At 42.9% G+C, this 17477-nt stretch overlaps 1 protein-coding gene across 5 annotated transcripts in view; it reads right to left on the reverse strand.

Moving 5' to 3' along the window:
* The window catches only part of LOC147708010 (N-acetylglucosamine transporter UNC93A-like), a 493060-nt gene that overhangs the window by 166036 nt on the left and 309547 nt on the right, over nucleotides 1-17477 (reverse strand). For 4 of the 5 annotated variants that reach the window (XM_086926821.1, XM_086926822.1, XM_086926824.1 and 1 more), the window contains one exon: nucleotides 2343-2524. The exons of the other annotated variant lie outside the window; for it this stretch is intronic. In XM_086926821.1, the coding sequence (XP_086782947.1) occupies nucleotides 2343-2524 (182 nt within the window). The remainder of the gene's footprint in view (nucleotides 1-2342; nucleotides 2525-17477) is intronic. 5 annotated transcript variants of the gene reach the window in all.

A 17477-nucleotide genomic window follows, 5' to 3' on the forward strand; every position in this document is an offset into this window, starting at 1 on the left:
CTATCGTGGCCAAACTTCTCAGATGGCCGAACGGATTTAGTTTTCATCTTGACTTTAGAAATATAGTGTGGTTCCCGCATCCCTGTATTACAAACATAATCTCTTTCTGAGACGAGGTCCTGAAAGTCGGCCTCTTATGTAAACCTCATATTAGAAGTACAATGCTCCATTTATCACTCACTTATAGGTATTCATACAAATATCACTTTGCCTTTAGATACGCAATTTGGCTTCTCGCCATTTTAAATCTTTTTCTTTTTCCCATTTTCATCATGACCTTATTTAGTGCACATTCATCAGACTTTACTGGAATAATTATCACTTTTTGAGCATAGACAACTCACTGTCTGAACTCTTGGTAAAATAATCTTCTGTCTTTTAAAAAATGGCTCCACATATAAATGACCCCTTCTTAAATATTAGATACTTTTCCAGTCTGTTCTAATTTATGCCCTTCCCTTCTATTCTCAATAAGAATATTTCTTTGGCGACCAGACATGAATCTCGCTTCTGGTAAACGCTTTACCATAGACACTTAGATAGTCTCCACCACCATGTTTTAAAAAAGGTTAAGGTGTGTAACATCTAACTACTTATCATGACACACGCAAGAATATTTTATGCTTAAGATAACATATTGTAAATAATTTCTCTGCCCCCCAAACCACGCACCCCCAAATACTTCCCCCCTTTCCCGTCCTATCTCAGAATAGACACTATCCTCCCATTTGTGCATGAACATCTCCGCGCTATCCGTGATGGTCTCTTCTAGTGGCTGACTTACTCACCCTTGTTTACTCCACTTACACTTAGAGGTTGGCGGTCTTTTGAAGGTAGTGATAGTCCCACCATTTTTTATTGTGAATTGTTGCACTCAGTGTACTTATTTTAAATGTCTTCATTTAGGAAGTTTTGTGGCTTTCCTGATGAAGACGCATTATACGCCGAAATGCACGTAGAGAAGATCAAATGTATAGCCACTCCGAGAATACCTATCTATATATTGTTTGCTGCATTTTTGTCTCTTTATCGATTGTATATTGTTATGTCTCTTTGAAAACGTATGTCTGTCGATTTTACTATATGTCTCTGAGCACTGATATTGAAAATATCAATTCATATATGTAATCAATAGATGGCTAAATTGTGTCTCATAATGTTTTTAAATAAAAATTTGCATTAAAGATTTTTTTTTTTTTTATGATTAAGCACGTAACCTGAGTCCTATATCATACATGGGACTTCTATAGTCTGTTAACTTGTCTTGACCGTGAGTTGCCTAGGGATATTTCTCTCAATTGTATATTGCCCTGCCCTAGGAATCTAAACTTTTCCCACAGGGTACCTGTTACTACATCCCAACAGATTAAGGGCCATTGGAGATTTGGCTATATATGTCCACTCGCCTAATTTAGATAGGCAGACAAATAACTGTTTTTCAATATCCCCTCACTGTGAGAGTAAGCTCCCATGGCAAGGGGGACACTTCTTTTTTTTTCAAAAAGAAAATACCGCTTTAGGATTTTTGTTTTGAAAATAAAAAAAATTCTATATTTGCCGTATGGCTCAGTCATGTTTGACGGAGCCATTCGGCAAAGTTTCAATGCATTGGCAACAACAGGCTTGATGGTGGTTCTTATCAGTGCTTGAAATATCTGTCAGGCTGGTGGACATTTCAAAATTTGACAGTTGACACCTCCATCATGGTGATGGAGTAAATGACTTTGTTGCCCTGGCACAGGTTGGGCCAGCCACCAAGTTCTAGAGGAGACCGTATGTAATGATATTATAGGCTTAGGGCCAAAAGAGAAAGGCACTGAGGTACAAAATGGAAAGTAAACCAACGTATAGCAAATGATCAGATTAATGAATGTGAGCAACATCGTTAGAATTAATAATAGATGCACAATGGGGAAAAAAAATCTTTCTTTTTCTTTTGCTAATGCTGCACAGAATTGCCAACCAGCATTGGCAGAGCCAATATGTCCTAAAAGCAGAGACCGCTTGGCTTTCGCAATACTTGTTTTTATATTCTTCAGGATGGCAGGTTTCTAAGTAGGCGCCCAAGACCCATATTGCAAGGTGAATTTGATAGGAAATATCTAGGTTTCACTATCCAAAAAATAATATGTCTCCTAGTCACCAAGTAGCCAGATCTCATGTGTGGCACCAGAGGTGGCTTTTCGGTAAATCACATTGCATTCTGGTACTTGTAGTTCACCTTTTCTCGAATTCATTTTGGCTGGAAATCCCTGAATGCATGGTGTATCATTGCACTTTACTGGCGGTCTACAGCAGTTCATGTTTTTTACTACATGACTAATGTTCAATATGTTCAGTACCATTGTGGGTAGAAGTTTGCCAATGTGTATATGACATAGCAACACATGGAGCCAACCAGAGTCCACTTGCAGCCAAATCTCCTGATTATTATAGATGGCAGGAACATTGAGGAAATGATGAGGGAGCCGTAGATGACACTCAATGAGGCGACACCCATCCCTTTAATTGGATTCAGGCTGCTCTGTAAAAAAAGCAAACATCAATTTGGTGGGATAAAAAAGAAAGTTAAACTGCATTTTCTGGAGAAAAGTTTGGTAGACCCCTGTCTATCACCAGATATACAAAGCCTTCCTTCAGCAATAAATGACGGTGGGGTTTTGAATCAGAGAAAAGCACAGTGGATCTTTCTTTCTTGTACATCGTGTGTCAAATTGGTAGCAGAGGTAGTGAAGAGCATTCAGGAAGTATTGCATTATAAGCTTCCCCACAAGGTTTGCTTCAGATGATGCCGAGGCTGATATTTGTGTTTAGAATGTGCAATCATAATTAACTGAGCTTAAAAAAAGTCACAAGGCCTTCGAATTTTAAACGAAAAATAATGCTTTCAGTGTTTGAAAATGTACTTATCCTTTCACCTGAACAAAGTGCATGCGTGATTAAAAAGCCCCTACTCTTAAACACTGCCATTGTTTTGTGGAAAACAGGAGACAGTTAGTAATTCATTTTATGTTGGAGGAAGAACTTGTTGAACACTGGGGACAGAAAAGTGCTTTACCATTATAAGTTTCTGCACATTTAGAACAGGAAGGTAAAGGTGTAATTTGCACTAGAGAATCTTCACAAGCAGGTGACAAATTGCCAAAGATTCCCTCATTTTAGAAAGGCCACTTGCAGACATTGTGACTAGATATTGAGCTGGGAAACCAAGGCGTGTACTCCTTTGGAACTTTAACTATGCAGAGATACCTGAAGGAAAAGCATGAAAAATACGGTCCAATGTGCAAAGCCCATTTGCGGTCACAAACCCTGCAATTCATAAAATCATTGTCTGTGACTGCATAAGAGCTAATACCTATATACTAAGCCCATTTTGAGAGTGAGGAAAACATTTCTGACTCACAAAATTAGATTTGCGGCTCATACCGATTTGTAACTAGGAAGCTCTGTGAAAGGGGTATTCCTTACTAATTGTGAATCAGTATGGTACCTATCAATGGTTTGCGACTGCAATTGGGATTCAAAAGTATTAATAAGTTACCATCATCTTAAAGGAGGTGGTAACTGATTCCTAAAAGGGACTGGGTCTCCCTAGGACCCCTTTCCTTTGAAAATCTTGTCTGGTTACCTAGGGGGAAAAGGCAATAGTCTGAGACTCCCCTTACTGCTCTCCCCAATGTCTTCCCAAAAAGGAAACTTTATTTCTAAATGCAGCACAAGTCAATTCAATGGACATGGACTGTGTTAAAAAATGTTTTCTGATTCTTGCAAGCCTCCGTCCCTGCATCGGCAGTTAATCACATGGGGTAACTGTAGGAAATTGGAGTATTATGTGTTGTGGGGATTAGGCCTCACCATGCAATACGATCATGATACCCAAAAGTTGGTCCTTGAATTCACAATAACAAAACTTTAGCTCAGTCCTGGTAGTGTGGCATAGAGCAGTCAGGATTTACCTGAGGAACATATGTTAAGCATTTCAAAGTACCAACAAGGCCGATAAGTAATTGAGACAACTTGTGAGAACTTTGAAACCAATTTATAAAAATAGAGTATATTTTTATTTTTATTTAAACACTAAAAGAAACAGAATAGCATACATATAACCAGAGTTATAGATTTTTAAAGCAACATAAAAGCGTGCAAAATAATACAGTGAAAATGTAACATTGCGGTCAATGGGAAAAACCATTAGTGCAGGTCAAGTCACATTGCACCCTTGCGGGATAGCAGTGATGTGGATCCCAGGACCAAGCCACAACAGTCATTTCAATTTTACCTGGCCCGTGGAGCCAGGGTGCAAAGTTGTCCTGGCTGTCCCTGGTGCTAAACGGGAGCCACAGGAGAGCTGCTTTTACTGCTGAAACAGTGCTACGGGGAAAACACTACAAAACACAATACCATGGCTGCTGCTGATGTCTGCAGAATGCCGGATGGAGGTCTCTCTAGGTGCAGCGTCGAATGCAGAGGTCAGTTGCTGGACTGCGACCAACACGCTTTGGCAGTGGTAAGTAGATCAAAGGTAACTTTGATATCCGATGGTCCCAGGGAATGGGGTGGCTGCCTGTTACTTCATGGAAGGCAGGTCTACAGTTCCCACAATGCACTAGACTGTCTGGATTTGGGTAATACCTCCAAGGGCCCAATGGCCAGCGATTCTTTGGATCCGGAGCACTGTTTTACCTGCAGTTTGCAGGGGATTCGTGCTACTAGTCCAGGGGAGTCTGAGGGTGCTTAAGGCTTCCACAGGGGGTCTCTCTGACTGGGGGAAACAAGAAATAGCCTAGTATGAGCTTTGGTCGGGCAGTTCCAGGAGTATTGCCACAGGTGCTGTGGTATCCCTCTTTTGCTTTGTGCAGGTCCTGTTGTCCCAGACGCTGGTCTCTTCTTCTGTCTTCATTGATGCAGATTGTTCAGAACTGAGGTTCTGGTGTCAGGGGTGTCCCTTAAAACCTAGATTTAGGGGAGTTAGGGATGTGGGAGCAAGAAACCAAAGGGCTGTTAGTCCCTGCAGCTAATCCTCCCATGAGGTGACCACATCCCCGGGAGTGGGTTATCTTTTCTACCCAGAACCCTCTATTCTGCTACTCCTAAAGATGGCGTATATCTTATTGAATTTTAGTATAAAGACCAGGCGGCTCACCCTGGAGTTATGGATAGCCTTCTGGGGGTGTACATTACCTTGACTAACTAATTTCCTGCCTGCCGGGTGCAAATGTGCCTGAGGGCAGGGCTGTTTCCTCCTCTGGAAGTCAGCCCTGATGCATTTCAGAGGCGGGCAGCCTTTGAAGCTCACTACCTTGATGTGCCACTTCACTAGCCTGCCTGGGATGAGGGAGGAGTGACCTTCTTCCTGCCCAAGCCTTTGTTCCTGGGAGTGATCACACTCCCTGGAAGGAGGCCAATATGCTGTGTTGGCGTCCGAAACTGCGGGAAACGTGGGCTTGCCAGCTAGAGCACAGAGAAGCTGGACCAGTAGGGCAACCTCTAAGGTGCATGCCACATCGCCCTCAACATGAGATTTGTGTCAGGGGTGAGAAGGCACGTTGTTTGATACCAAACATGACATATTTAGGCGGTACCCTAATGGAGCTGCCAACCTTGGGTTTGCCCGTGTGCCAGCACATGTTATGCTATGGACCGTCTGCAAGAGAAACATAAGAAGCAAAGAAGCAGTACAAGACAGAATATTGCATGGGAGCAAAATGCTACTGAGAATGTTCTGACAGAAACATGCACTCAAACAAGTCAGTGCTGCCGAATAGCCATGTAATATATATATATTCACTTAAAAAAACATAGGTTTCAGGCCTTATATAGTTAGGAATTAGCATTTAAAAAACCATTGAAATTGCTCCTATATAGTTAGTTGTACTAACTATATTTCGCACACCCGCAAACCACTGCTTATGATGTCACATAATACATCATTCATGACATGGTCAGTGACATCACTGATGACATCTCAAATGACATCACTGATGACATCACTGATGACATCTCATTTGACATCACTGATGGCATCACTGATGACATCATCCAGTGACTGTGTGTTTCTGTAAAGTTTAAGTATGTTTTACATATTGAAGAATGAGTGCATGTATAAGTGTCTGGATGAAGGATTTAGTAGGTGTGTGACTGACTGTATGAGTGAGTGATTAAATGTGTCTTACTAAATGCATGGGTTAGTGACTAAACTGTCTGAATGTGTGCATCAGTATGTCTGTTGTTGTGTAAGCTGCTGCATGTGTTGATCAGTAGCTATATGAGTGGCTATATGGGTTATTGATTGGTTGCCCAAGTATTTGAATGGGAGACTGAGTGTGTGTGTGTGGGTGGCTGGGAGGTGTGTGACTCTGTGCATAGATGTGTGAGCAGTTGATTCACTAGGAATATGAGTTCAAGAGTGCATGTGGAAACAGCTATATGGGCGGTTGACTGTGTGCATGGGTGTGTTGGTGAGTGAATGGATATCTCAGTGCTACATGTGCAAGTAAGTACATATGTAAAACACAGTGCATGTGAGAGTTGGCATATATAAATGACTATACATGAGAGCCAGTGAATGTGCGAGTGGCTATATGGATCATTGTGTACTTGTATTAGTGATTGTATAAGAGAGTAAGTATGTGTTAGTATATGTTTGAGTAAGTAAGGTGTTGTGTGTATAACTGTATAGTTGAGGAAATGGAAGTTTGATTGATTCTTTGCATGACTGACTAGGTGTGTGAGTAACTCCATGGATGAGTGGCAGTGTGTGAGTGTCTGTATAGGTGTATGAGTGCATATGATAGTGTTGTATTGATGAGTGACTGTATGTATGAGTGATTCTATGGGTGAATGAGTGAATGTGTGTGTAGACCTAGGAATCAGTGAGTGCGTATGTAGTAACTGGTATTGGTGTGTCAATGGTTTCAAGAATGGTAGTCTGTATTTAACACTGGGTGTATCAAAGGTTATATTAGAGTGGGAGGAGGTGCATCGTATTATCACATGAATGATATCATCAGTGATGTGATCAGTGATGTCAAATGAGATGTCATCAGTGATGTCATCAGTGATGTCATTTGAGATGTCATCAGTGATGTCATCAGTGATGTCACTGACCATGTCATAAATGATGTAATATGTGACATCATAAGCAGTGGATTGTGGGTGCGCGAAATATAGTTAGTACAACTAACTATATAGGCGCAATTTCAATGGTTTTTTAAATGCTAATTCCTAACTATATAAGGCCTGAAACCTATGGTTTTTTAAGTGAATTTGCAAGGTTTTTAAAATGCTAATTCCTAACTATATAAGGCCTGAAACCTATGGTTTTTTAAGTGAATTTGCAAGGTTTTTTAAATGCCAATTCCTAACTATATAAGTCCTGAAACCCATGGTTTTTTAAGTGAATTGGCAAGGTTTTTTAAATGCTAATTCCTAACTATATAAGGCTTGAAACCTATGGTTTTTGCAGTGAATTTGCAAGGTTTTTTAAATGCTAATTCCTAACTATATTAGGGGTCAAACCTATATTATTTTTCAATAAATTTCAAAGGTTTTGTAAATGCTAATTCTATTAGCGGATAACGTTTATATATGTTATTATCCTTCTGGGACCACCTGAGCAGCCATCTTGTTTCTCAGGAGAAGTGAGGCACAAGAGAGCACAAAACAAGAGTGTAAATTGCAAAAAGGGGGCAGCGTTGAGACCCCCTGATCCCCTAGCCCTTCTCAGGGGGTCCCAGAAGGACCACCAAGTGCAATTTTTTTTTTTTAAATCGCGGGGTACGCGCACAGTATGCGTACCCTACGCGTATGGTGCGCGTACCCTGTGGGGTTGGGTTGGGGGGGTCTCTACCCTGCCCCCTTTTTGTGTTTTCCTCTCTTGTTTTGGGCTCTCTTGTGCCTCAGTTCTCCTGAAAAACAAGATGGTGGCCAACACTTCCTGGTTTGGACAGTTTGGAATGCCAGCCAATCAGAAACTCGCTCGCGCACGTAAGGGTACGCGCACGTACGGTACGCGTACCGTATGCATACGGTGCGCGTACGGTGAGCGCATATAGATATATAATTTGATCAAATTCAATTTTATCAATTTTCTCAACAACTACTGGAGGGATTTTCACCAAATATAGAAAAGGCACTACTGCAAACCTGTCGATACCATTTTGCCAAGTTTGGTGTAATTCCGTACAGCCGTTCGGGCTGTAGCTGTGTCTAAAGGTCCCATAGAAAATGCCATTTGAAAAATTTCAAATTCAATGTTCTCAAGAACTAATGGAGGGATTTACACCAATCATACAAAAGGCACTGCTGCATACCAGTCCCTACCATTTTGCCAAATCTGGTATAATTCCGTTCAGCTGTTCGAGCTGTAGCCTTGTCAGTATGTCCCTATGGAAATTAACATGGGGAAAACGCGTTTTGGGAACCCCTTTTTTTGGGCCCCCGCTTGGCGAATCCCCCCAAAACTTTCAGGGAAGGAGCGGAGCGCAGCGAGGCAAATTTAAGGAAAATTACAGGCAGATCCCTCAATGGGCGCCAAAGTTATTCCCAATAGAATGTTCGGAATTTCCTATGGTAACTAGGTCCTAACTATATATACCTACTGGCGACCACCATATATATATATATTCACTGAAAAAAACATAGGTTTTAGGGGTGTTATAGTTAGCTGGACATTTCACACGTACACAAACATAGAAATTTCCCCCTTATAGTTATTTCAGCTAACTATAACTTGCGTCTCAACAATGCACAGCTTATGACGTCACATATTACATCACTCATAGCATGGTCAGTGACATCACTGATGACATCTCAAATGACATCATTGATTACATCATCCAGTGACTGTGTGTTTCTGTAAAGTTTAAATATGTTTAATATATAGAGGGAAAGGCGTGTTGAAGAATGAGTGGATGTATAAGTGTCTGAATGGATGATTTAGTAGGTGCGTGACTGACTCTATAAGTGAGCGATTAAAAATATCTTACTGAATGCATGGGTTAGTGATTAAACTGTGTGAATGTATGTATCTGTTTGACTGTTGGTGTGTAAGCAGCTGCATGGGTTTGTGAATTGCTACATGAGTGTCTATATGAGTTATTGATTGGTTGTCTGAGTATCTATATGGGTACCTGAGTGTTTGTGTAGGTGGGGTGTGTGTGACTCTGTGCATTGATGTGTGAGTTGGTGATTCACTGGGTGCATGGTTTCAAGAGTGCATCTGTGATGGACTGTATGGGTGGGTGAGTATGTGTATGGGTTTGTTAGTGAGTGAATGTATATCTCAGTGGTACATGTGTGAGTAACTACATATGTGAAAGGCAGCATGTATGTGTGTCTGAGTATATAAATGGCTATAAGTGAGAGTGTTTGATTATGAGAGTGTGCTTGTATCAGTGATTATATACGAGCGTAAGAATGTGCTAGTATTTGTATGAATAAGTGAGCTGGTGTGTATAACTGTATGGGTGAGTAAATGGGAGTGCGGTTAATTATTTGCATGACTGACTAGGTGTGTGACCCTCAGGATTCAATGGAACTTTATCCCCAACTTAAAACGCCCACAGGTCGTGTTTGCACACATGTCATCTCAGGCCACCTCTCCCTTCACCACTGTGCAAACGCACCCCATGGCACATTTTAAGGGATAGTTGTAATCCCCCAGCCCTATTGTATACTAAGGGCTTACAGAGGAGGTTATGCTAATCACAGGGGGACCCCAACGCATAGTTTCCCTAGTGTATGTAGGTGTTTTCACTTTATCCGAAGTGCCTTTTAACATAGCACAGGCTCTAGGACTGGTTAGTCAGACTCAGTTACCACCAGTACCCGTCTGAAAAAGTTGTGGGTACAGAATGATTTTGCAACAAGGCTTCTTTCTGCTCCTTTGCAAATTTTCCTACTTCCTGAACTTTTCTCCGTCTTTGAGGACTTTGGTTGCTTCTTTCAGCATTTCTTTTTTCTTTCTGTGCGTTTTTTCTTCTTTCTTCACATGTCCTAACTCTGTAGGCACAGTTAGAAACTAGCATTTAAAAAACCTTAGGTTTCAGTCACGTTAAAGTTAGAAATTATCATTTAAAAAACCTTTGAAATTCACTGAAAAAGCCATAGGTTTCAGGCACGTTATAGTTACAAATTAACATTTAAAAAACATTAGAAATTCACTGAAAAAAACATAGGTTTCAGGGGTGTTATAGTAAGCTGGACATTTCACTCGTACAAAACCATTGAAATTCCACCGTTATAGTTAGTTCAGCTAATTATAACTTGCGTCCCAACAATGCACAGCTGATGACGTCACATATTACATCACTCATAGCATGGTCAGTGACATCACTGATGACATCTCAAATGTCCTCATTGATGACATCATCCAGTGACTATGTGTTTCTGTAAAGTTTCAATATGTTTAATATATAGAGGGATAGGCGTATTGAAGAATGAGTGGGTGTATAAGTGTCTGAATGGAAGGCAGCTCCCAGGTGCATACTGGAGGTACCTGGTGGGCTAGTTGGCCCACAGGGATGCTCAGTATTCAAGGTAAATTAATTCCCCAACTTAAAATGCGCCACAGGGAAAATTTGCACACATGTCACCTCAGGCCCGCCCCCTGCCTTCACCACTGTGCAAATGTGCCCCCTGGGGAGTTGTACGTTGGGGAATTCCCCTATAATATTGAGGGTCCCTGGGGGCCAACTAGCCCACCAGGTACCTCCAGTATGCGCCACTGAGCTGCCTTGCTGAGAGGTGTTCAGAGACCACGACTCTTTTTACACCTCTCTGCAACGCAGCTCTGTACCGCTTTTGGACGCCATAAGTGTGGCAGGGTATGCTCAGACATGAGTTCCTTGCTCACTTTGCCACTGGATTCAAGCAAGCCGGGCTGAAGACGGCTGGAATGCCAGAAACCGGTCCTCAGAAGCTTGTTTCCGGTCCAGGGAAGGCATGCCTTGGCAGTTCGGGCTGGACTGTTCCCATGAGGCACAGGGTCAGACTGATTTGCATATAGCCATGTCTGAACTGGGGTGGCAGAGTGGGCTAAAGAACGGTGGTGGATCAAACCCAGATCTTTTGACTGGGTGTGAGTGTTTGATTGGTTCAGATGCTCCGTTCATCACCACCCCCTTTTGTACCGCTTTTGGCCGCCATAAGTGTGGCAGGGTATGCTCAGACGTGAGTCCCTTGCTCACTTTACCACTGGATTCAAGCAAGCTGTGCTGAAGACGGCTGGAATGCCAGAAACGGGTCCTCGGAAGCTTGTTTCCGGTCCAGGGAAGGCATGCCTTGGCAGTTCGGGCTGGACTGTTCCCATGAGGCACAGGGTCAGACTGATTTGCATATTGCCATGTCTGAACTGGGGTGGCAGAGTGGGCTAAAGAACGGTGGTGGATCAAACCCAGATCTTTTGACTGGGTGTGTTTGCTTGGTTCAGATGCTCCCTCCATCACCACCCCCTTTTGTACCGCTTTTGGCCGCCATAAGTGTGGCAGGGTATGCTCAGACGTGAGTCCCTTGCTCACTTTGCCACTGGATTCAAGCAAGCCGGGCTGAAGACGGCTGGAATGCCAGAAACCGGTCATCAGAAGCTTGTTTCCGATCCAGGGAAGGCATTGCTTGGCAGTTCGGGCTGGACTGTACCCATGAGGCACAGGGTCAGATTAATTTGCATATAGCCATGTCTGAACTAGGTTGGCAGAGTGGGCTAAAGAATGGTGGTGGATCAAACCCATATCTTTTGACTGGGTGTGAGTGTTTGATTGGTTCAGATGCTCCGTCCATCACCACCCCCTTTTGTACCGCGCTTCCTGGAGGTATCTGGAGAGCTGGTTGGACCCCAGGGACCCTCAGGATTCAAGAGGACTTTATCCCCAAAATCAAAATGCACCACTGGTTGTATTTGCACAGTGGTGAAGGGAGGGGGCGGGCCTGAGGTGACATGTGCAAACACGCCCTGTGGCACGTTTTAAGCTGGGGAATTAATTCCTCTTCAATCCTGAGGGTCCCTGTGGCCCAACTAGCTCACCACTTACCTCCAGTATGGGCCACTGCATTGCATTCCAGAGAGGTGGCCAAGGTCATGCCCCTTTTTACAACACTCTGCAATGCAGCTCTGTGGTGCTTTCTGGAGGTAAGTGGTGGGCTAGTTGGCCCCCAGGAACCCCAGGACTCAAGGGGACTTAATTCCCCAATTTACAACACACCAGGGTGTGCGTTTGCTCATTGGTGCAGGGAGGGGGCGCGGCCTGATGTTACAAGTGTGCAAATGCACTCTGTGACAATTTTGAAGGTGGGGAATTAAGTCTCCTTTAATCCTGAGGGTCCCTGGGGGCCAACTAACCCATCAGGCACTTCCAGTAGGCACCACAGTGTTGCATTGCAAAGAGGTGTAAAATGGGGCATGGCCTCGAACCACCTGTCTGCAATGCAACTCTGTGGTGCTTACTGGAGGTACATGGTGGGCTAATTGGATCCAGGGACTCTGAGGATTCAGGGGGACTTAATCCACCAATTTAAAACATGCCACAGGGCGCCTTTGCAGAGTGGTAAAGGGAGGGGGCAGTGGCAGAGGCGACGTGTGCAAACACGCCCTGTGGCACGTTTTAAGTTGGGGAATTAAGTCCCCTTCAATCCTGAGGGCCCCTAGTGGTCAACTATGCCACCAGGTACCTCCAGTAAGTGCCACAGGCCTGCGTTGCAGAGAGGTGGTCCAACCATGTCCCTTTTTACACCTCAGTGCATCGAAGTTCTGTGGTGCTTACTGGAGTTACTTGCTTGGCTAGTTGGACCCCAGGGACCATCAGGATTCAAGGGGACTTAATCTCCCAACTTAAAACACATGTCACCTCAGGCCCCCCTCCTTCACCACTGTGCAAACGCGCCCGTAGCAGGTTTTATGAGGTAGTTTTAATTCCCCTTCCCTTTTATGTACTGGGGCCTTACAGAGGAGGTCATGCTAATCACAGGGGTACCCCAACACATAGTGTTCCCTAGCATATATAGGTGTTTTTACTGTATTCTAAGTGTCTTTTAGCAAATCACTGGCTCTAGGCCCAGTTATTCAGAGTCAGTTACCACCAGTACCCTTCTGAAAAAGTTGTGGGCACAGGATGAATTTACAACAAGGCCTCTTTCTGCTCCTCTGTTTGTTCTTTCTGCACGTCTTTCTTCTTCCTGTACTTTATCAAACGCCAAATGTCCTTAAACAGTGAGAGCTCCCATGCCGTGGTTCTTATGAGCTCCTCCCTCCTCGTGGTGGTTGGGCTCACCTGGAGCCAATTGTCTCTTGCTCACTTCGGTTTTGGGGACTACCAGTCCCAGGGTACAGCGCGCTGGCAATCAGCTTCAGGTAGTTGGGGGCTTCACTAATTAAAACAAAAGTTTGTGTCTGCTGTCATGTCCCAAACTCTCTACCACCTCCTCCTTGGCTAAGCAGTTGAAAGCACAGACCGGGTGTCGGCGTCACTCCACACCCTCTGTGCACGATGTTTCCAGCTGCTTCAAATGCTTCGGAGGTTCCTGTGGGGGGCCGTCAAACTAACCCGACTCCTCGGCAAACACACTCCATCTCCAATTTTCGACTTGGCCGCATTGCAGAGAGGGTCCCTCGTGCGCTTAACTGGAAACCGTGCTAAATGTACACTCCACCTCTCCTTTCTCAAGAAGACCACCAGGGACACAGCGGGACTTTCAAGCAGGTAATTTATTCAGGGCCGTGGCATGACCGGTTTCGGCATGTGCCTTTATCAAACGCCAAACGTCCTTAAACAGTGAGAGCTCCCATGCCATGGTTCTTATGATCTCCTCCCTCCTCGTGGTGGTTGTATATATATATATATCATCCAGCAAGGTTTCCAAATAATAGTACACTCTCAGTAGTTAGGGAGATAGCAGTAATTTATTCTTCGATGTAACTGCAATCTCACTAACTAGCAAGAGTGCGCTATTATTTGAAAACCTTGCCGGATGATTGATTTGCTGGCCGTGGCTCTGCCAGCTTTGTGCGCCACCGGAGGAAAGGCGGTCTTTCAGAAAGAGCCAAACATTTTAAAAGAATATATATATATATTGTCATGTAATCAAGGGCGCGATCACCCGAAATGGGTAGTGGCAGAGTTGGCTATGAAGAAAAAATAAAATCTCTGCACTTACTTGGGTCCATGCTCGTCTTCAGACGTTGTGTTCGAGTTGGAGCTATATATATATATATATGGAACTATGGAGGTTCATTGATGACATTTTCATCATCTGGAATGGAACAGAGGGAGAAGCAGAAAAATTTGTAGAGACCATCAATGCAAATAACCTCAATTTGAAGTTCACACACCAGATTAGTGCCACCTCCATTAGATTCCTAGATATTCTGGTAACTATAAAAGCTGGCAATATAGAAACAAGCCTGTTCCAAAAACCGATGGCAGGTAATTTGTTGCTCCATGCCAGTAGCTTCGACCCTCACCACACCATATCAAGTCTACCATATGGTGAATTCTTAAGAATCAGGAGGGCTTGCAGTACTGAGACAGCCTGTATAAAAGCTCAAGCCAAAGCCAAGGAAAGACTGCTACAGCGAGGCTATGCAGAGAAAAAATTGGAAATGGCCTTACGCAAAGCTAATCAAATAGATAGAGCAACTCCCCTGCAAAAGAAAGTTAAGCCAATCACAAGTAGTCAGAAAGAGGAACCTAACCAAGGAGAGGAAAATCAAGAAAGTAACACGACCAGAACCTGCAGGTTTATAACCACCTTCAGTAGACAGTCCCAGGCAGTTAAAAATATTGTCAGCAAGGAATGGCCCTAGTCATGACAGACACAGTACTCAATAAACTCTACCACCGCAAACCCAATTTTACATTTCGAAAAACTCACTCCATGAGGTCAGACCTTGTAAAAACCAGCCCAGAAACACATAGAGACTGGCTACCCACCAGGAAAGGCTTCTTTAAATGCAGCTCATGCCTGCCTGCAAATTTGGCATTAATACCGCATCCTACACTAGTGCATTTTCGGATATCCCTATTAACATCAAGGGGCACTACAGGTGCAAGACTGAATTTGCTGTGTATGTGTTGAAATGCACATGCGGGTTGGCATATGTAGGCAGCACGAAGCTACCGGCACACGCCAGAATATTGCAGCACTTGAGAGCCACGGTCAATTCTGACCCAACATACCCAGTGGCAAGACATGTGAAACAAGAACACGGTAATAACATCAATGTTTTGCAGTATTTTGTGATAGACAGTGCCCCTGCGAACAAAAGAGGAGGTGATAGGGAGAAACAACTCCGCCGCCTAGAGAGTAGATATATAGTGGAGCTAGAAACCAAAAGCCCCCATGGTCTCAACATTTGTGAAGACCAGCATCACTTTCTATGATAGGGCATAACCACTATTACACTACTAGAGAAGAATCTTTAATACCTCAGAGATTAATCCATTGAGCGAAGGGTGCAACCATGGAGCAAATGTAATAATCATTTTAGTTAATAGGAAATTTTTTAACCTAATTGATTTATTTATTTTATTTAATATATTTAAAAACTTTTTATATATTAGGTGGTTTTAAGTCTAATTATTGGGTTTTATGTATACATATGTACATGTATGAAGGTCGTTGAGCAAGGGATCTTGACCAAATAAGCCCTATAGATCTAAAATGTGGATAACCTATGGAACACAATATCATTGTTTTTGAAACAGTCACTGTGTGTTGCATATTGCTGATGATCACTGTATGTTGAAAATGTCTATTGCTGGAATTGTAGATAGTAAGTAGAGTCTACTTAAGGTATTTGTACTGATAACAAAAAAACAGATCTACTGATAAACAAATATGCCCGATTAACCATGACCCTACCTAGTTTTATGAACAAACTATATAGAGAATCACTTTTACTCCCGGGCGGGAGTCACACAAGCACGTGAAGCACTTTAAATATGCACTAGATGTTTTGTTTTTTGCACATAAATTTTGCTGGTCATCCAAATAAATATAGGGATGTAATAAACAAATGCGGCATGTTTAATCGTAAACCGTCGCATTTGTTCAAATCATGTAAAGCGTATTTGCACAGAGAGTCAATTGGTTTCGTTATTTTAAAACACAGAAATTTATGTATTTGATACGTTTAAAAAAAAAATAATGTACATATTTTAATGACGTGTTTTAGTTAGAAACCGAAATGTATTGTATAGTGGTTTTTAGACAATCCTCGGAAATAGAGTTTGTCTTTGTAAAAAATGCATTTCCACTTTGTACATATGTATACGTAAAGTCTGTTTACTATGTTCATGCAATAGTAATGGCCAGCAATTAGTTGTAATGCAATTCAAAACAAGGGGGGGTGTGAGCAAAGCGTTACCAGCGAGCAAGACGACCGGGATCGCCGAAACGCGTTTGGCAGTGGACACAGTATAGCACTTTAAAAATATGAAAAAATAAAATTACCAGCGGCTGCTGCAATAATCAAGAGTCCAAGAGTCCGTCTCTCTCGTCTTCTTTTAGCGCGGCGATCACTGCGCAGAGAGTGGAAACTGGATATATATATATATATATATATATATATATATATATATATATATATATATATATATATATATATATATATATATATATATATATATATATATATATATGTAACCAAAAACGCCCAGAAGCTTCTGGGAGTTTGTGGTTACATATTATGCAGCGGTTCCAAGCCGCAGATGGATTGCACTGCCCGCAACTAATGGGCATTAGGAGAGAGGAAGTTTCCTCTTTCCGAAGCTGCAGTGCACCTTTAATGAAGCCGGCAGAGTCTCATCCAAGGCTCAATGGAGGGCAGAGAAAAATTGTCTATAAATAGCTGCAGTGGAGGTAACACACTAGAGGGTGTTAATTGGCAAAATGAGACCTCAAATCCCAGCGTGCATTTAAAAATGAACTGCCACCAAAGGAGGAGCACTAAAGCCCTCTTTTATGGAAACACGCACGGGAGATGCGGCAGCCACAAATCACCTCCGCTGACATGGCCTTTGAGGAGATGCAAACAGCGGCATCGAAACGCGTCAAGCCATGGACTTCAAAGGGATGTTAAACTGCCTGCTTGGTTTAAATAGAGTTGTTACTCATCTGCAGTGATGTATATATATATATATATATTACCTACTGGCGGTCGCCAGTAGGTAGTTATAGTTAGGACCTACTTTCCATAGGAAATCCACAACATTCTATTTGGAACAACTTTAGCACCGGTGGACGAATCTTCGCGAATTTCTCCAAGAAAATGGCCTGCTCGGTTCCAGTCCTTTCCTGAAAGTTTGGGGGTGATTCATCAAGTGGGGGCGAGAAAAAAGGGGGGTCCCAAAACGTCTTTTCCCCATGCAATTTTCCATAGGGACCTTTAGCCAGGGCTACAGCCAGAACGGCTGAACAGAATTACTTCAACTTTGGCAGAGAGGTAGAGTTCGGCTCGCGGATTGTGCTTTTTGTTAAATGGT

This window comes from Lissotriton vulgaris, chromosome 6 (assembly GCF_964263255.1).
Source record: "Lissotriton vulgaris chromosome 6, aLisVul1.2, whole genome shotgun sequence".
Taxonomy (NCBI): Eukaryota; Metazoa; Chordata; class Amphibia; order Caudata; family Salamandridae; genus Lissotriton; species Lissotriton vulgaris.